This window comes from Coloeus monedula, assembly GCF_965178545.1.
Source record: "Coloeus monedula genome assembly, chromosome: Z".
NCBI classification, from domain to species: Eukaryota; Metazoa; Chordata; class Aves; order Passeriformes; family Corvidae; genus Coloeus; species Coloeus monedula.
The window spans coordinates 41,633,315-41,653,355 of NC_138822.1; the positions used below are offsets into that span (position 1 = coordinate 41,633,315).

General features: G+C 37.3%; 1 protein-coding gene across 1 annotated transcript in view; it reads right to left on the reverse strand.

The window, feature by feature from the left end:
- Window positions 1-20,041, reverse strand: part of PIP5K1B (phosphatidylinositol-4-phosphate 5-kinase type 1 beta) — a gene marked incomplete at its 5' end in the record, with an annotated part of 58,050 nt that overhangs the window by 19,881 nt on the left and 18,128 nt on the right. Inside the window, 7 exons of the mRNA XM_082301404.1 lie at window positions 644-728; window positions 1,264-1,312; window positions 1,425-1,508; window positions 3,179-3,390; window positions 11,314-11,613; window positions 13,372-13,524; window positions 16,196-16,313. Of these exons, the coding sequence (XP_082157530.1) occupies window positions 644-728; window positions 1,264-1,312; window positions 1,425-1,508; window positions 3,179-3,390; window positions 11,314-11,613; window positions 13,372-13,524; window positions 16,196-16,313 (1,001 nt within the window). The remainder of the gene's footprint in view (window positions 1-643; window positions 729-1,263; window positions 1,313-1,424; window positions 1,509-3,178; window positions 3,391-11,313; window positions 11,614-13,371; window positions 13,525-16,195; window positions 16,314-20,041) is intronic.

Consider the following 20,041-nt stretch of genomic DNA (forward strand, 5'->3'; position numbering starts at 1 on the left):
GTGAGTGATCTCTCCCTGTCCTTATTTGGACCCACGTGCCTTTTGTTATAACTTTTCCCCCATCTAGTTGAAGAGGGGGAGTGATAGAGTGTCTAGGTGGTCACCTGAAGCCAACACTAGCCCACTTCACCCACTAAGTAGCTAATAGTGATATGTACCTTAAGCTTGAGAGTTAATTAAAAGATAAGGAAGGAGAAATGGAGAGGAAAACTAGATATTCGAATTATGGGTTTTTTTCTTGATAAAGCACAGAAGAAATCTGTATCAAAGAGAAGAATACCTAATGCTGGAGATGGTATATAAACAATCTTTACTTCTGCAAAGTAAATAAATTAACATCAATGGAGGTATTTCTACAATTACTAGATGCAGGACTGGATATGTCATTAGATCATGAAACTTAATGTGCTAATATATAGGAACCTCTTTTAGCTTTAGACAGCCCTGATGTGACAAAAATACATAATACAAAATTCTCTGTAATTTTACTATTAGAGTAAAATCCGAATTGCCAGAAATGTAGTTTCCTGATTGGAGCTAGGAAAGTGCTACATGATGTTGAAGAAAGGCTTGCCAAGACAGGAGCATTATAAAATTATGGTTATAAAAATATCTAAAAGATTAGAAGTCACTACTTTCTTACCTTGAACTTTTTTGAAAACTCTTGCATTCATAAACTTTAAAAATCTGTCTGCATAAAAACTTGGTCGGTGAACCGAAACAGTATCCTACAGGATTGAAAAAGGTCTCAGTCACATTTTCCTCAAGTAAATCACAAGTTAGGTGTCAAGAAAGAAGCCGGACACCTCAGCCAACTATATTATACATTTCAGGCATAGTCAAAACTAGTGAATCATTACAATTTTTTTTTTTCTTTTAAAGGTTAATTCTTCAAGAACTTTTTAGGTATTTCATTTATGAAATTATGAGTTATGAATTATACAGCTATATTCTGCAAAATCTTCCAAGCATTTGAAATGAATTTTTTCAAATTATGGATATTTTTCAGTTACAGATTCATCAATGTCCTGCTAAGTGGCTAGTCTTGTGTAAGTTATAAGAACAAGCTGATAATATTAGTTGTTATCTGAAAGCTCAACAAGTAAAATCAGAGCATGTATTGGGAAGATTTCAGCAGAAGCTCAAACCACATGGTGATGTTAGACTACAAATATACCAGAACTAGTTTCTTCCTGGTCAACATGAGTCAAAGGCCCACTAGCTAAAAATCAGCAGTTTAAAAAAATAATAAAATCTACTTACCCCATCATAAACAAGAGCTTTCCAAGAATGTTCCAGCCTCTTCATTAACCTAAGTACGTAAAAATCAAAATCAGAACTGCTTTATAAAATTTCCATTTTTACAAGTTATTTCAGAATATTTTATTCAGTGAAAATTCATTGAAAGTTGAAGTTCAACTTACCTGTAAGACTGGAGAATATCAATAATACCCATAAATAAAAGCAGTTTTTCTCCTTTATGGCTTTTTGCTGGAATACCTCCCATTCTGAGAGAAACGACATAGTTAGAATCTCCTTTAAGACATCTCTGATCACCAGTTACCAGCTGAACTGTACCCACTTGCAAACCCAAAGGAATAGACAATATTAAAGCCAAATGCTACAGTGCAAAGTCAGTCAAATGTGAGTCACCTAACATGCAATGGATTTTAAATAGAAAATCAGAAGTACTTGGGATTCAGTGGTAAATATCCATAATTCAAAAAAAGGATTAATATTTTGAGATACTTTTTAGATAGAATTGGAAGTGTTCAGATGATCTGAAAATTGGAAAAAAAATTATACATCAGTTCATTGTTAAGGAAAGTAAGTGACTTTAGATAAGGGAGAATTTTCTTACTTTATTGATCCTAGGTAAAAAAATCATAGAGAGTCAGCACATTAATCAAAGTCTTAAAAGGTTGTTTCATATATTTTTCACTAAAAACTATGTATTACTGTGCTTTTCCAAAGTTTCTTTACAGACAGTAAGTGACAGATAAAACAACAGTATCAAGCTAAGAATTCTGACCACATGGGCTTCCAGTTGGTCCAGGGTCTGTACTCAGCCATGAACTTAAAGAACAAGACCTTCCTTCTAAGATCCTCTCTTCCTACTCGAACACCTAGAAAAACGGGTCCATTGTTTTTAGAACCTCAGCATTGTTTTTTGCTCCACTAGCCATTATGTCAATATGAGAGAGGAGATAGTGCAAGGAGCCAAGGGAGGACTCCACTTGTCAGGATCTGAGTAGCACTATATAAGCTCAAGTGATGTGGGAGCCCAGGGTGGCAGTCAATGCAACACCTCTGCCATCATACAACAGCACTGGCCATCTTCTGTGTGAATGTGAGTCAGTTGTAAAAACTGAGTGAAATAAAACTGTCTAATTTATATTCTAGAGTTCTCAACACCTGGAAACTCTCTATGAATGCTTAATATCCTAATTCTCCCACCTGTTTGCTGTAGGTTTAAGCACAGGATTCTATATCATTATTTGTATTTACCGACACAGCTCCCTTGAGAACTAGGAGAAAAGTAAATCCTTAATTTTAAATTAAATCCTCATTATAATGAAGGACTGATTCTATACAATGCTAAATGGTAAAGATAATGCTCTCATAGCCCTTAATATATTATGAAGGAAACAACAGAGTAATGATTGTCTATATATTCCAATTTCTATTCAAGTTTTTGCTAGAAGAAAAATAAGAGAAAAGCTTCAGTTCTTGGTCTCAGGAAATGTCATATATGACTGCACTTCAGTGTTTGATGATATCATTCTATGTATATTGAGTATACAACTTCAAGATGAAAACAACTGCTGTAGGAATATCCATTTCAATATTAATTTATAATTTTTGCTTAGGTCTCACCAGGCTGCTTCCAGTTAAAATTAGATTACAGCTGGGACTCTTGTAATAGCTGTCTATTTTAGAAAAAAGAATGCTCTTGAGCATATGTAAGTCACTCTGAACTATCATGCTATCATGTATTTAAAGACAATCGATCTACTAATCAACATTTCAATTTCATGCTCTGTGGCAAATCCTGATGATGCAGCTTTTGGGGGGGGGGGAAGGCTCAATCTTTCAATTCCTGGAATGCAGCGTATCACTAATGTTTTGACTGTTAATAGTTCTAACAGTAATCTTAAGAGCAGGTTACAGCACTTACGTGTTTGTTGTCTCTGTGGTGACAGAGTCTCCAGACTTCCCAGGGCCCTGTATTGACTCCATGGCTGTGGAATAAAGAACTTTCTGCCCTCCATGGCGTTTTGCATCTGATGCACTCTGGGAACACTCTCCTTCTTTTTCCTTCATGGTACTTTTCAATATGTGGATCCCCAGAAGCAGACTGTAATCCATGATCTTAAAACTTTCTAGAACCTATGGACACAGAAGAAATGGCTATACTGAAACAACAAAAGAATTCACAGCAGCATTTTGCAAACTGCAGTGTAAACAGGCACAAGTTTCGAGGCACAAGCTTCTCTTACCAGGAAAATGTGTGAAATTACAGTTAAACAAAGACATTTTACTATCCCACACAAGCCAAAGTACTAGTTATCTAATTAGCTGAATGTTCTTGTTACAAACTGGAAAGAAAGATGCACAGCCAAAATGTAACCTGATGTTATTCTATAGTCAAGGAAGATTAATTCCAGGCAGCACCTTTTCATTTATAGCAAACAATCAATTAATGGTTCCATCATGGACTTATGAACAACACACTTTTAAAATCATCTCTAAGCTACATTCCAGACATCCCTGAGCATTTTTGCCTACACTACTCTCTTATCTCCCTTCCACCTCCTGCTTATAACAGCAACCATATTCTTGGAGAACTTTCGAATGTCAAAAAATGTATTTGCTACCACCCTCGTATTGGCAGCTAATGAGATTGGAGTACAAAAATCATGCACCTCTCTACTAGGCTAAATAGGCCCTATCTAAACTCAAAAGACAAGTTTTACTTCTGAAGCATGACTTAATCAACCAGCCTTCTCTTCTAGCTCTATCAACCATTTCTGTCTCTGACAGCATGTCTTCTCTCACACACTTTCATTTGTTTTTAGTCAGCTACACCATTACAAAGTGCAGCATGCTGTCGTTGAAAGGTAATACAGCTCAAGTCAGTACCCAAACATGAACTAAAGCAAGCTGTGATCACATCTAGTAATATAACCAAACTGCTCACAGACAGCAACAGTGTTTAATGTCTTACACAACACCTCTACTAAGTGGAGGCAGAAACACCAGTAACATTCAGGAGGGATATGCTGTGCCACTCGCCTCTCCTTTACCTCACGCAGCTCAGCAGTGGTTCATTATATGTTTTGGCATATAGCACCCTAAGATAATGGTGTCATTTTTGTCACAGAATCAAAATGCAATAGTACATGAACAAGAGAAAGAGTGATTTTACAGAGATGAGAGAGCAGATTCTAGGTCTGTAATTTTGATGAAGATTATCCAAGCATAAATATTTTTAGTTAAGCAGAAACATCCCTTCTCTTAATGAAAAAAAAAAAAGTGCAATTCCAGCACTTGCGAAGGTTTAAAGACTATGTAGCAGTAAATCAGTAACTTAGTATGGATCTGTATTTCTTATCATAAGGTTTTTATAACACTTATCCTAGTTGTTAGAAAAATACTCATTGCTCAGGGTATCAGAACAGTGATGAAACTAAGCATAACACACTGTAATCTAAACGTAGAAAGGTGCAGCCTGATTTTCAGACTCAAAGAATGACTTTAAGGCACTGTGGGTTTGCTCTTACGCAAAGGGATCCTACACAGTGGTGCCTTAGTTCAAATGGAATAAAAAAAAAGGCTGGTAATGCATGCCCTTAGTAGTCCACAGCATCTTCTGATGACAGAACTCACAAAGGGTTTCAGACACAACAAAAAGTATATTCTAAATTACCATACCACCAGATTTGGAAATTTTATTGTGCATTGTGTGGAAACGTTGGTGGTTTACAATCATAAATTGCAAAAATAGGATGGCTAACAGGAACAAAAGCACTCAGTGCCAAAAACCTCTAAAATTTTCTTTACTGCTTACTTATTGCTACCCTTTACCCAGACTTTCTCAAAAAGAAATTACAACATAATGTATTCATTAAAAATACGTAATCACTGAATGTTTGCCATCAAATACTGAAAAGTAAATTCTGGATAGGCTGAAAAAATAACACCTTAGTAGTACAGTAAGCAACACTGTTCAGGCAAAACCAGATTACAGCAGCTAGTCAGGCTAGGGAAAAGCATTGCCACATTTATTTTACAGTTATGAACTACTGCTGACAGCTCTGCCTTCAACATATTCTTTGCTGCATTTTGAATTAGGTCACATTAGACACATGATTTTACTGCACTAATTACATAACCTGTGTCTAGGATTTGATGTAGTATCATGGGAGGCTGTGCTGTAATATGCTGCTTCTTCTTCCACAGGGACCTCTTATGTGATAAAATTAATCCTTATGATTACATCAATTAATCACTGCCACTTAAACTCATACTGCTTGTAAAATACAACAGACTATTCCTTGACAATTTGTGATTTTTTTTTGTATGATTACTAAAGAATATCATAAAAACAAGTAGCTATTTTGTTATTACAGTTCATTATCAGACTGAAACACCTTCACATCCAATGGATTAACTGCAGAACAGATTCTTATAAACAGCACACAGCATTAAGAACTCTAGCCCTTGTTCCCCAGACTCTCTGTTCACAGCCCTACTCAGTGGCAGCATTGTCCTGTCCACAAAGTGCCTTCAGGATATCATGATGTGATCTGGCCCTGTCTGCCTACAAGTCTGATGTACAGTTCTGATTACTTCCCCTTAGAAATGCGATAACCAAACCAACCACTCCTTACGCAAATGAATCTTTGTCACCATACCTAAGCATGTTTCAATCCTTGTTTGTTTCTAATGAAACTTCTGGTGAGAAATAATTAACCAGAATAACAAGGAAGTACCTCATAAATTAGCACTCAAAAAAAAAAAAAAAACCAACCTTGCTTTGTGTCAAACTCCTCAGCCGGCATTAAGCCAGCAGTTTTACTTCTTGATTAAAGTAAATCAGTGGGACTTACAGCTGAATATATCTGAGGGGTTCTCACACATGTATTTTCATAAATATTTAAAATACTGAATTGTGACAATTAAAAAATGTGTAAGTAACATTTTGCACACAGAGTTCTACAAAATAATCTCATTCAACAAGGAGAAGTAACAAAATGCAAAACAGCAAGGTATTTCTGGACATGCAGCATTCTATGAGAACATAAAAAGGCACAAGTCTTTTCCTGTGCTGAGGTTTGTTTGCAGATACCTTTGATGATTTTAGAACTTCTTTTGAGATGCAGCAGCAGGTTTTTGCTACAAAGACACCAAAATGATAACCTAATCTAATGAAAAAACCCCACTCAAATAAATTACAATATTACGTGGCTATAATCATAGCAAAAGGAGAAAGCCCTGCAAAACACGACTTTATCCATGTGAGATCACTAAAAATTGACATTAACTCCTAGAAATACACTACTTGTATAGCTAAAGGGAAGAAAAAATCCCGATCTTTGCTCATGTAACCACTCTGTCATGTACCTTGCTAGCAAAATGGCACTCGGAGGTTTCAGCAAGAATGGTCTTAACCGTGCTGTGTACTAACAAGTGTTGTATTTGATGACAAGTAAACCTTCAGTTCATTAACTTAACATTAAATTGTTCATCTTGGTAGTATTTATATAGGTGTTAATTCACTAGCTACAGAGATTCTGTCAACACAATGTTGTCACTTGGTCACCAAGTACTGCTGGCAAGGCTGACTTAAGCTGCTCTGAAAACTTCCAGATGGCAAGCGTCATTCACCCCTTGTAGCCTTAAGCATTATTTTGTTTCATACCACATAAAAACCCACAGTAAAATGACATCACAAAATATGTTGTTTTGGAACATGAAAAATTAACTCTGTGAATAAGATTTTCTTTTGTCAGAGCTAATCAGATGTTAAAGTATTCTGTGAATCATCTTAGACATCGTTATGCTCCACTATCTCAGCCAGTGACTAACAGAGCAAAACAAGTATTTCTGCCATGAAATGTCATTTTTATTTTATATGCAGCCAGCCCAAACTACACACTATCTGACAGAGAAATCTGCATTTACATTTGCTCTCCGTGCAAAACAGCATGCAAAAAATGTTTTCATCAAGTAGTTTTCATTAAAGGGTCAAGAAAAATGCTACTCAAAAGAAAAAAAAATACAAGCTTATTAAATACAAGTACTAAAAGGGTAACCATGCAAGGAAGCATTTCCTCTCCTACAAGCATTTTGGAAAAGAAGCATAGAAATTAACACAAAAGAAAGAAGACTGATTTTACAACAAATCAATAATTACTCTTCAAACATAAGGAGCTGTATGAAATAAACACTACTGTTTTCAAGGTTATGCTGTAAAATGGGGCACTGAAATTATTTGGGTTAAAGAATTATCTGTGTAGATCCTTTGAGGTAGAAAAAAGGCAAAAACCCGCAACACACTCAAACACACTACACACTCTACTAAGGGATTTGAAAAATTCTGTGAATAAATTTGGTCATACAAGGTCTCTGTCACAGTTGCTACAGCACAAAACAGATGTGCATTCATACCATAAAACTTCTGTAGCAACTGGCTAAAACAGCAGTGATGAAAATAATACCCAAACCTCAAACTTAGGAGGTATGACCCTCTTTATCTTTACATTTCCTTGTCTTTACAGGCTTCTTTGTTAGTCACTTTTAAAATGTAATTTCCCCAGAAAAGTCCAGTGTTCTTTGCCATAAAAGTAAAATGCACACTCTCAAAAGCCATTCCTTTCTCAACAGTAAAAATATCTTAAAATTATTCTTTTGCTCTTAAAAATTGTGCGACCACAATTTGCTTAATTGTTACTGCTTCTGCAGCAAGGCAAGGATAGGATAGCCAGAGTTAAGTCTCAGCGATAGTCTGGAATTTGAAAGCTAGTTCAAATTTTCAATTGTGTACATTGTATGTATGATAAACTCATGAGTGTTCCATCCTTAGGAACGCTGTAATGTTACTCTCCTTGGTTCATTTAAGGTGCAAATACTGAAAAATGGTCTGTGAGCAGAGTTTTCAGACCCTGTCACCTCAAGTGGGACCAAAGCAAGCAGGGAACACAGGAACTGAACAATGCTATACTTGTCCCACCTTAGATAATCTGGAGACACCAGCCCATGAGGGATCATCACAATCAACTCAGCTCCATTCTCTAACTGGGTGGGTCATGCATCTCCTCACCAGCACTGCTGGGAGGTGTGACAGGCCTGAACTGATACTCCAGCAGTGGCCCACCACTGCAGCACTGCATTCCCTGGGGAAGGAGCTCTGTGCCAGCTGTTGAGATGGTTTGTGTCAGCTGAGCAGATGTATCAGGAGGCCAGTTCAGCTAAGCAAGGAAGCCACAGCACAGCTTGAATATGAAAAGGCAGCACACAGGACAGGTGAGCACTGACAGGCTAGAAAGAAGGAACAGAGAAACATTGCATGAGCATCTAGGGATGGCAGCTATGGTCAAGGAAGCCAAAGGCCAGATAGAGTTGAGACTGGCAAGGAATATCAGGACACAGAGAAAAGCTTCTACTGCTAAGTGGGAAAAGGCTGACCAAGGAAAACATGGGCCCATTGCTGAATAGGGCAGGAGATTCAGTGACAGCAGTCACAGACCATAGCAGGTCCACACCACCACTATCTTTCATCACCAGGAAGTTCTGCCAGGCCTCTGAACTTAGTGATGGAGCTTAAGGAGGAGAAGGACTAGCAGCCAGGGATGTTTGTATTTAAGAAGTAGGAGAAAAGTCCATTGCTTCCTGATTCTGATTACAAATATGAACAATGGAAATACAATCCAAATTTAAGCAACACAGAAGAGAATTCTTAGTCCTGAAATACTGGAAAGATCAAAAATTTCCTTTCTTAAATGAATTCTTAATTTCAAGTGCCTACACTAACTTTCTCACTTTGGAGCAGCAGTAAAAAGAGATGACAAGTTTTGAAGTCCTAAAAAGCTGGTCAGTTATCACTCAGGCTAAGCACCCGTCCAAATACCACAGGGGCAGAAAAATGCAGAGGCAACAGTGATGTCCTTTTCACAAAATTGATGGAACATTTCTAGTCTTTTTAAAGGTAGAAGTAAAAGGTAGGTAGTCAGATCCGACCTCATTAGCTGAGAAAATCCAGCTATATGAAAGATAACAGTGTCTGCTCCTTCTGTTTTACAACACAGAGTAAGACTTGTTTGAATAGAAAAAAAATGCCAGGTAATTTTTTATATACATATAACCTTCAGTGTATGTATATACATATATCTACAGATACACACATACACTTTACTTTTTATATGTGTATTTACATAAATACACTGATTACTATAGCGTGATTTTCTTCTTTACTTTTAGTACTTTTAAAATTTAGCTGGGCCCTTAAAAATTCTAGACCAACTTTAGAGTGGTTAATTTAAGATTATACACTGAAAGGAATTATATTAGATCAGCACTCAAGTAACATGTAGCCGGAATTTTCCCAGACTTTCAAAGAACCAGTAAAAGTCCCTTTGTAGGTAACAATTAAATGATTGATTCTTGTTTTTACTTTTCAGTCCAGTTCCCTCTTTTAGATTCCCTTTATTATTTCCAATACAATGGACTCCCCAGGCTTTGACTGGGTAAGTAACCTTGGACAAGTAGGGATGCACAGAAAGGCATCCAGATCCCCAGATGCGACATTCTGATGCATTCTGTGTCATCACACATGGTAGGAGCTCAGGAAATACTCACTGCAAGAGGCTACAGAAAGAACAATGTGTGGTGTCAGATAAATGTCTCATACTGAATATGCAGCTGAACATTAGGTCACACAGCTTTACAAACCAATCACAAGGCATTGCAGACTTCTGTGATAGTTAAACAAAAAATTCTATTCATGTGCAGAAACAATGCTTTCCATCTTGTACCACAGGTGGCAGTGAACAACAAACTCTGATATTCAGGGTATCTCCTCTATGTGGTGATTTCAGACTATCCATTTTGCTTTTTGATTATGAAATTCTTAAGATTTCCCTCAGACAAAGCCAATTTTTTCTCTCCACAACCCCGTGAACCCTGGGAAGCTCTGGGAGATCTAGAGTCTCCCTTTTCCTACTTTATATTTTTTTACCCATGCTACAGGAAAAAAAAAAAAAAAAATCTATTTTACAGCAATTTTCTCTGTCCATAACAGGAACTGATTCCATTCACCAAGGTCCTCTCAAAGAGCAATGATAGGTATCCCTCTTTTGCCTTGAAAATATTATGTGGACAGCACTACTTTTCAGCTGAGGAAGAAATTACCTTGGTCTAGAAATAAGACTGCTGCCACTAGGCCTGCCTTCCCATTCCTAGCTTACCAAGAGACATGTTCACAGCAGCTCTACTTACAGTTTATCATACATAGCAATGGTTCCACAGTGCTAATTATATCTAGAGTAAAAATTAATTAAAATCTCCAATTTAATGGAAATAATAATCATCATCATATTAAATCTACTGGACTTCATTCCTAGGTATTGTCACAGATGGATCAGTATAATCCTGGATGTACAGAGAAATAGAGGGATAGTCCTCTATAATACAGGATTTATGCTGGGGTACACTGAGCACAGTACAGTCACCTGGTTTTGAAAGAGGTGATTGTAACACTACACTCAGCATCAGTGCAGCCTCACCTTTTCTCTGGACTGCGTGCCATTTTTGGCTCTACAGTGTAAGGAGGATATAAAATATTTGAATGTGTCCAAAGGAAAGCAACGAAGACGGTGAAAGGACTACAAGGCATGACTTGTAAAGAGCAGAGGAGAATGTTAGGTTTGAGGCGGGTAGAAAGGGTGGTGCTGATTGTTGGTGCCTGGTGATGGGATGCAAGGGAACGGCTTAAAGCTGCATTCGGGAAGTTCAGAGTGGATATAAGAAAAAATTCTTCAGTGAAATGGTGGCCAAGCACTGGAACAAGCTCCCCAGTGAGGGAAGTGCTCATGGTACCCAGTCTGTTGGTGCTCAAGAAGTATACAGACATTCTACTCTATGACTATGATCTCAGATCACTGTAGCTTAATTAAAATACTTCATCAGTGCTCTGACATCCATAGTTATCCCTCATTAAATAGCATGGAAAACAGATGGAGGTTAAACAACGTATACTGAGTAAATGTAGAGCAGAGGTGAACACAGAAGTTTAAGTCAATTTGTACTCACTCGACAATCCCGCTGTAGTGTTTTCATTAGTGCACTGTGTGTTTCAGAGTCAAAATACAACCCTTCATGCATATCTTGCAGGAAATCCAGGTCTTTGAATGTAGGATTGGACTTCTCCCTCTCTTTTCTTGATGCTCTCCTTTTGTATGTGGAACCTTTCAAGTCATATGTGAAATGCATTTTCAAGGCTCGTGGCAAAACATTGTTCATGACAACAATTCTAATATTAATGCCTCCTGACTGAACGCAGTACAGCCCATAAAATTTGGGAAGAAGAGTCCTTGGATTCTGGTTCAGATTCTAAAACAAAAAAGAGATTTTTAAATCTAAGTCTATTTTCAATGATCTTCCATACTTAAGAAGGGGTTTTTTTTTAATAGCAAAGGACATTAACAAACATGAAGAAAATTGTGTATGTTTTCTTATTCAGTATAGTTTCTTCAACCAGTTGATTATCTTTGTGGGTTTCTATTTCAGAAAGCTAGCATGGGCACTGCCTTTTTGCCAGGAACTTATAAAGGCCAAAACCAGAGCAGTAATTATATTTATAGCAGGTTTCTCTTTCTTGCAGAAAAGAGCTGACTAGGCCAAACCTAAATGCATGCCAAAGACCTAATTTATTCTTTTTTGACCCGAACAACCTTTGAATTTTACCTGCTGGAAGGAGTTTGGGTCAAATGCAGTTCTCATTATCTTGACTTGGATTCTGAAAAACAGAACCCCTCCCTCCATGAGGCTTTACAGACTCAGGGTTAGTGCCAAACGACTAAGTTATTTCAAAAGGAATGTGAGGTCATAATAGAACCACAACTGACCATCAGAACCACAATTGACCATAAGAACAGAAAAGTGTGAAATAATCCAAATTCCACAACAAGCAAAATAAATTAGGTAGGAGAGGATAACAGAGGTGAGAGAGAAAATCCTCCTTCTGAATAAAACTATTCTCAGTCTTTGGCATGAAAAAGAAAGAAGGGGAAACACTATCTCAGGTCTTACATGATTACTAAGTCACAACATACAACTATCAGAAGAAAGTACTTTCACAGAAATAATCACAGCAATTTTATACTTCGGAAAGCATTGCACAGTAGTGAGGATAAAGTTCCCCAGAAACAATACAAACTGGCCTTACATGTATTTGTAATAACTCAAACTTATGCTGAGCAGATTATCATAATTAGAAACAACAAAAAAGTACCTGCCACCATTGTCCTTTTTGATGTGTCAGTACACACCTTTTTTTTTTTACACACACAGTGAATCCATGTTACTTTAGTACAATAAAGACAACATTCCTCATTTTTAGTATAAGTGAGAGGGTAATTTTTCAAGTATTTACTTCAGAAAGCAAAGCAAGAAAAGAAAGTCAGTCACAGGTCCAATAATACAAAATCCCACATACCACCCAGAAGAATCTCTGTTCATACATATGAGTGGCTCTCCTTAAAAAAGAAAATTAATTAAATTCTACTTACTTTTTCATCAATGGTTTTCCCTTCTGATGACACACAAAACTCAATACAATGGACTTAGAATTAGTTCTCAAGAAGCTCCATTTAAAAATTAAGTTTTGAACAAATTACATGGATAAAAATATCTTTTACATCATTGCTTTTACACATGAGAAATGGAAATTAGAAGTAGTTGGAAACAAAAGTGAAACTGACCGGTCTAGTTTCTTTGTCCACTCTGAGTGAAATGCAGAGGGTAGACAAACACAAAATGGAGAAAAAAACTGAATTAGAAATTTAGAAACCTTATTTTGTTACTAGCTTATTAGAGCAAAGTTTGGTATCGAATCAGGTGACGACATTCAGCTTCATCTTGAATGCTAAAAGAGCACCAATTCTTATCTTAAATATATTCTTGATTTATATCTATTCTTTCTGTTAGGTGTGTAGGGTACGAAGTAGAAAGGCAGGTAAAAATGTAAAAAATATTACAAAAAATACAGATAAACCCAGTGAAATATTACAAGACAAATGAAACTGAATCTTCAGAAGTGTGACAGGAAACAGGTAAAATAGAGGTAAAATACAGTCTTCAATTGCTTACCATATAATAACCTGGCAAGAGCTTCTGAAGAAACTCAGCCTCTTTGTGTTGAACTGTTTTGATGATGAATTCGTCACCACTAGTTACAAAAAACAAGGACCCACTGGCACCTGGGTTGGATAATTCAATTAAAGGTTCACTGCAGATTGAGTACTGGAAGAGACAAAAATTGTTTTTCACTGCCAATGCATGCATTACCCAAACACAAGTTTAGTATGAAGAACTGCAAGTTCAAATAGGCACAAGAGAATCATGTAGCAACACTACTGCTGCTGTACAGCAAGCTGGTTCACAGAAATTTGGCTAAGGTTTGGCAGGTCACTCTGCCCAGGACATGCTGCACAATCACGGAAGAGCAGGTGGCAGCTGAGCATACGATCCCTCTTCATGTCCCACTGCAACTGGTGAACTTTCCTTTGGAGTGAAGCCAGTGGTTGAGGGGGAAGTAGTTGATCCCCATGCTGTCAGCACAGCAAATTCCTGAGTCAAAAACTTTGAGAAGATATTGTCATTGCAACTGTTTGCTTTTCATATCCATTTTTGAAGGAAACAGGTACAAGATGGTAGAAAAATAAACTGGGAGTAGAGGTTTCTCATTATAGACAAATAGGCCAATCCTATCCTGTGAAACTGGTATTGAAAGGAGTCTACCCACCAAATACTGCTATATAAAGGGCCCAGCTAGTTTTCACTGGACACCTCTGAAAGTCAAATCAAAACCAAAAAGTAAGAAAATCCCCAAGAGCCTGACAACTGAGTATTTATTAGCAAGAAGTTTCCCTGCAAAATGACAGTACTCCATGAGGTTTCCAGTGACAATTTAATTCTACCTGCTGTTCAAATGTATTTACGCTTGTTATGCAGTCTGACTCCTACAGTGCATTACCACTCATCCTCCTTGGAAAAGGTGAAGCTTTGAATCTTTGAGCTTTGTCACTTCAAATTAACAGTGTAAACTCACATATGCTTGCTGTAATTTCTACTCTTCTTATTTACTTCTGATACCCTTCAGCCACAGCTGGACAATCATTTACTACTACCCACATACCACTCGTGGGTTTTGCTGTGCCAAGAGAAAAAAGAATCTGCAACAAGTTGTCTTTACTGGGAATTTCCCTCAGGGCATAGCCTTTTTGTACTTAAACTGGCTGTCACAAATCTTACTCATAGCATGCAGTCTTTCTATAAGCTTTGACTTCTGCTACTGCAAAGGCTTCCTTAGATGGAAAAGAAGTTGCAGGTGATAACAGCTTTACTCTAGGAAGCACAGTCTTTTTAGCAGCTGGCAACACAGCCCACATACTTCATCTTTTGCCAAGTCCATAAAAAGAGATAAGATAAATAACACATTACATAATGATGTAACTGTCACACATGATGTCCTTGTCTCTAAATTGGAGAGGCATAGATTCAATAAATGGGTCACTCAGTGGATAAGGAATTGGTCATACTCTAAGAGTTGCGGTCAATGGAAGGAAGAAATTCCTCACTCTGAGAATGGTGAGGCACTGGAATATGTGGCCTAGAGAAATTGTGGATGCTCCATCCCCTGAAGTGTTCAGTACCAGGCTGGATGGGGCTTTGAGCCACCTGGTCTAGTGGAAGGTGTCCCTGCCCACGGCAGCAAAGTTGGAACTCAATTATCTTTAAGCCTCTTCCAATCTAAACCACTCTATGATTTATAAAATTCCCAAACAACTTTATTTCCTTGCTACTACAATTTATAATTCAAATTAATTATCTTTTTTTATATATAACTATGGTCATGAGGACTAGTAATACAAAATCCATACATAGCACTAAAGAATTAAAATAAGACACCCACATTAAGACACCCACATTCAACCTAAGTAAAAACAAAAACAGCTAAGTTTTGCTTTCAGGCTTATTGTCCATATAGGAAAAAAAAATCCATTATAGCATACTTGAACACAACAGAAACAATATATTTAGTAGTATATTAAGTAATGTTTCAGCACCATTTAATCAATTTTTCTTTTTTATTTGCCCAAGCCCTTTCAAATTCTTTTGGTTTTAAAGAAGCCATTATCAATAATGGAACAAAAAAATTTTAAAACTCATTCAAAAAAGTGCACAATAAAACTCTGACATGTAAAGTTGCTAATTTGTACCAGGACTCTGATTTCTTGGGTGACCCTCCAGGAAACAAACTGGATATGGGGCAAACATCTAGAAGACAATCCAGCTTTGCATTCACACTACCTGTCCAAAAGCAGAACTACAGGAGAAATAAAATAGTGGATACTTGTCCTAGCACTGTACAAAGTGGTTCCAGCAAGCAAAGCCTGCTTTTACTATGTCAGCAAATTAGTAATTTTTTTTTCTCATGTAAACCACTGAACACTGTGAAAGACTAAGTCTTCAATTTATGAAATAGAACAAAGGCGATATTAGAAAATGCTTCATTTTTAGTCTGCCATTTTTAGTCTCAAAGCTAGACAGGAACATTTGCAGACATCACTTGTAATGAAGTGCTTAAGTAACACAAATAACACAGAACTACTTAATTAGAACTGAATTGACAAAAGTCCTGAAATGACTGATTATAACTTCTCTAGAAGAATTTTCTGAATGGCATGGATGTTGCTTTAGTCAATAAACAAAGCAGGTTTTTTACACTAATCGTCTCAAAGACAAAGAATTAAAATTTCTGTAAACATTAAAAATATTCACTAGTTATATACCCCTCCACACACAAAATTTCTTACTGAGTCAGGCACCCTTTAAGAATCCTTTTCTGCCACAATGAAACTAGCGTGCTTTATAATAATTTGTAACTCAAAGGAAAACTGCAGGCTCTTACCAAATAGTCATCAGGCTTGATACCAAAAAGTTCTCTGAAATAGCGGAAGGCAAGAGGTGCATATGTCTTAAATCTGAAGTCAGGGTAATGATGAGCAGGGGTAAGATTGCTCCCTTCACTGAAAACAAAAACAAAAATAAACCAAACCAAATTACTGAGCAATTACTAGCAGCTACTTTTACTGTGAAACTGCCTAACTTGACTGTTTGCTGCTGAGGAAAGAGCATAAATGCAGATAAACCCCTGTATCACCATTAATCACTGTAATAGAAATGACTGTGAGAGACAGTGCCAGCAAATTCCTTTTTCTTGCCTTAAAGGAAATTATTTTCACCACCTGTATGCATTTGCATAAAGATCATGTTTAAACGTGAACAGGACAAAGTCTGCATTTCAGAAGTCCAGGGCAGAGACTGACACTCCCAAGTATTGAAAACTCTTGTGTCATGGTCTCTGTGCTCAAGATGGCTCTGACCACAGTGTCTCTCCCACCAGCCCTTCTCTGTTTGTAAGCAGCAGATCCAGCAGGGCAGCTCCCCTGGTAGGCTCACTTCCCAGCTGTGTTGGGAAGTTACCTTCACACACTCCAGGAATCTCCTAGACTGCCTCCTCTTCACTGTGCTGAATTTCCAGCAGACATCTGGCAGGTTAAAATTTCCAGCAGACATCTGGCAGGTTAAAATTTCCCATGATTTCACGACAATCATGAAACATCAGCCAGCTGATCATAGAATAGTTCATCCACCTCCTCATCCTGGTTGGGTGGTCTATATCAGACTCCCACCAGGATACCTGCCTTTTTGGCTTTCCCCCTCATTGTCACCCATAGGCACTCAACCTTCTCATCACTATCCTTGAGCTCTGTACAGTCAAAACACTTCCTAATGTACAGAGCCACCTCACCACCTCTCCTTCCTTGCCTGTCCCTTCTGAAGGGCTTGTAGCCATCCAGTGCAGCACTCTGGTCATCCCACCGTGTTCCTGTGGTGGTGAATGTGACATAGCTTTCCTGCTACACTATGGCTTCTAGCTCCTTCTGTTCGTTACCTGTACTCTTTAGCTCTTTTCCTTGTTTTATATTTATCATCTCATTGTATTTTTAGGCTGATTTACAAAAGTCTTGAGACGAACACTATATTTAAGCTAAAGGAAAACATCAGCAGCAAAATGCTCCTAGATTTCAAAAAAACCCCAAACCTGCTCTTGGATTCATTTATGATGGAAACCTCTAGAGAGGGCTTTTAAGAAGAGGAGTGAAGTTCTACACTATGATTTCAAAACAAACAATAACACCTTTCAGAGTTTTGATAATGAAATCAGCCAGATAGAAACTTTCTAACACAGTTCTGAGTATCAAAAAGCAGGCCTTTATTACAGCTTGCTGGTCACTCGGGGGACCCTTCCTCCTTTTGAGTGCCCTGAGCATCGAGTGAACAGAGTTTTTATCGTACACACTGATTACTTATTCTTTCGCTATCCCTGCTTACTTGACTTTATTTGACATAATCACTCCCCTTACCAGAAGTCCTTATGTGATTCTTTGGGGTCTGTCTTCAATGTCCAGTGTCATTTCTATGTGGCTGTTCCTTGACCCCTGCTTTTGAGTAAGTGCAATATCGTTGTTTTGCATAACTTCTACTCTGTCAGCCTTGCAGAGCTGAGCTGATTTCCTGCTTGTGTTTAGCATGACTTCTGTTTGTCTAAGTTACATCCTTTATCTATTTCTCCAAAGTTGTGCTGTTGTGTTCTACTGTCCTTGATAAGAGTAAAATGTTGTTCTGTTCTACTGTCCTTATCAGTTTGGCCCATCTCTAAATGGCTTGATAAATAGATAAATACAAAATCCAAGACTTGACACAGTAGCTGAAGTCAGCTTTCCCAGCACTTCTCTACTCACGTACGCTAATTAAATTATTCAGAAATGTGGAATATTGCCATTATGCTTGGCAAAAAGAATATCCAAAGGACACTAAAAAAGGCTACAAATTCACACAGATATGAAAAGCAATAAATGTTAAGCAACATTCCTGAAAAAGACTAAATAAGAGGTTTCATCCTGTACAATTAATACTTGTTACATGGACTTGCCACCTTTCATTAACAATAGTTTGATGACAGAAGCCTATCCAACCCACCTAGCAGCCCCTGGCATGGACACTGCCAAACCCCCACAAAACCAAACTGTTTCTGTGACAGCAGGTGAACAATCTTTCTCAGGCTCCAGAAATGTGTAAGACTTCAGACTCTTGAATAAGAGACATACGGAGGAAAAAAAACAGATTTCTGTCGTGAATTCACACATAAAAAGATGGTTGTGGATGACCAACCATACATACAAAGACAATAGAATACTGCTGCTTCTTGGAGTGCTAAACCCTACAGGTAATAGTGAAGGTTACCTAGTCCTAATGAACTGCTCTGATCACTTTATGTCTACTGCAGTACAATTCCAAGGTATCAAAATCAAATCCATATATGCTTTATTGTTCCATTATAGAGCCAAAAGATGGATGCCAGTAGTATAAAAGCTAAAGATGGCAGTTTTTCTTTACAGTTAAGATATGTTCATTCATAAGGCCTTTCAGCTGCTCAGAACACTGCCAGATTTGTCTGACATTAAGTTTTTTAGAGCTGGTTGTGACTCACTGAATTTTTGTGCAATATGAGGATGCCCCAGTGGTCATACAGCTACACTGGGAACCTGGGGTCATACTTGTAAATGAACTTAATTGCCATAAGATGGAAAAAAGAACAGAACAGAGTGTTTTCTACTAAGTATCACATAATTGTCAGGGAATATAAAGCATCTAAACTTTTTTATAAAGTTCTACCTTTCAGTACTAAATACTTATATAAATCTGTTTCCTCCAGGCATAACTCAAAAGCTTCTCCTGTGAAAGCATATGAGCAAATAGATGACATGTCCTTACTATACCAGAACATGTACTGTCACTTCACTAAGGTGAGATGAAGGTAGGAGGTTTGCCATGACAGTAGCACTGCTCTGAGCCATTTGCTAAGTGCATGTGGAGTAAAATGACCAATGCTGGCTCAGCAGGTGCACAGTAATGCATAGCAAGGGGAGATTTATTGTAAAACAGAACAATTATTTTGGAACAGCTTCTACACAGAGGGCAATTCCATTTATTTAGAGCACATCAGATTACTTTTTTACAGATATAACAGTCAATTTCACTATGCAGACAAATTTCTTTATTCTTTATAAAATCATCTTTAAGAAATACCTTATATTTAAGGTCTACAGAGTATTTTATCATACCCTACTGTTTCTGTTAATCATATTAATTCGTTTCAGCTTCACTACCTAATAGAATAGTTTACTGACCCCAACAGTAAGCTCTTCTGTAACTTATGAAGCAAGCTTGACACAAATTTAAAATTTCTTTTTAGTACTCTGGAAAATAGTTTCTAAGGTTTTCTTGATGTTATTTTTAATAGAAAAAGCACCCTCACTTCCAGTAATATACAGTAATGGAAACTTCAAATTTCATATCAATTTGAAGTTCATATGACAAATATGAATGGAGTATGGCCTTGCTCTCGCTGGAAAACGACAAACTCCACTGTAGAGAATGCTTTATGTAAGTACATCCCTACCCTATTTAGAATTATTCACATTCCACTCTATTAGCTATTGAAAGAATGTACTCCGTGGTTTCTCTCCACATTTGCTTGATGCATTTTACAGTTTTGCTTTCGTGGGATTAAAGCGTATGTGCAAAGCACTACATATAATGATTTTTAATCAGTCTAGGGAGTTTCATGGGGATGATTATGTCTTTGAAGTTGAACAAGAAAAATGCCCATGATCTATTGACAAAAAAT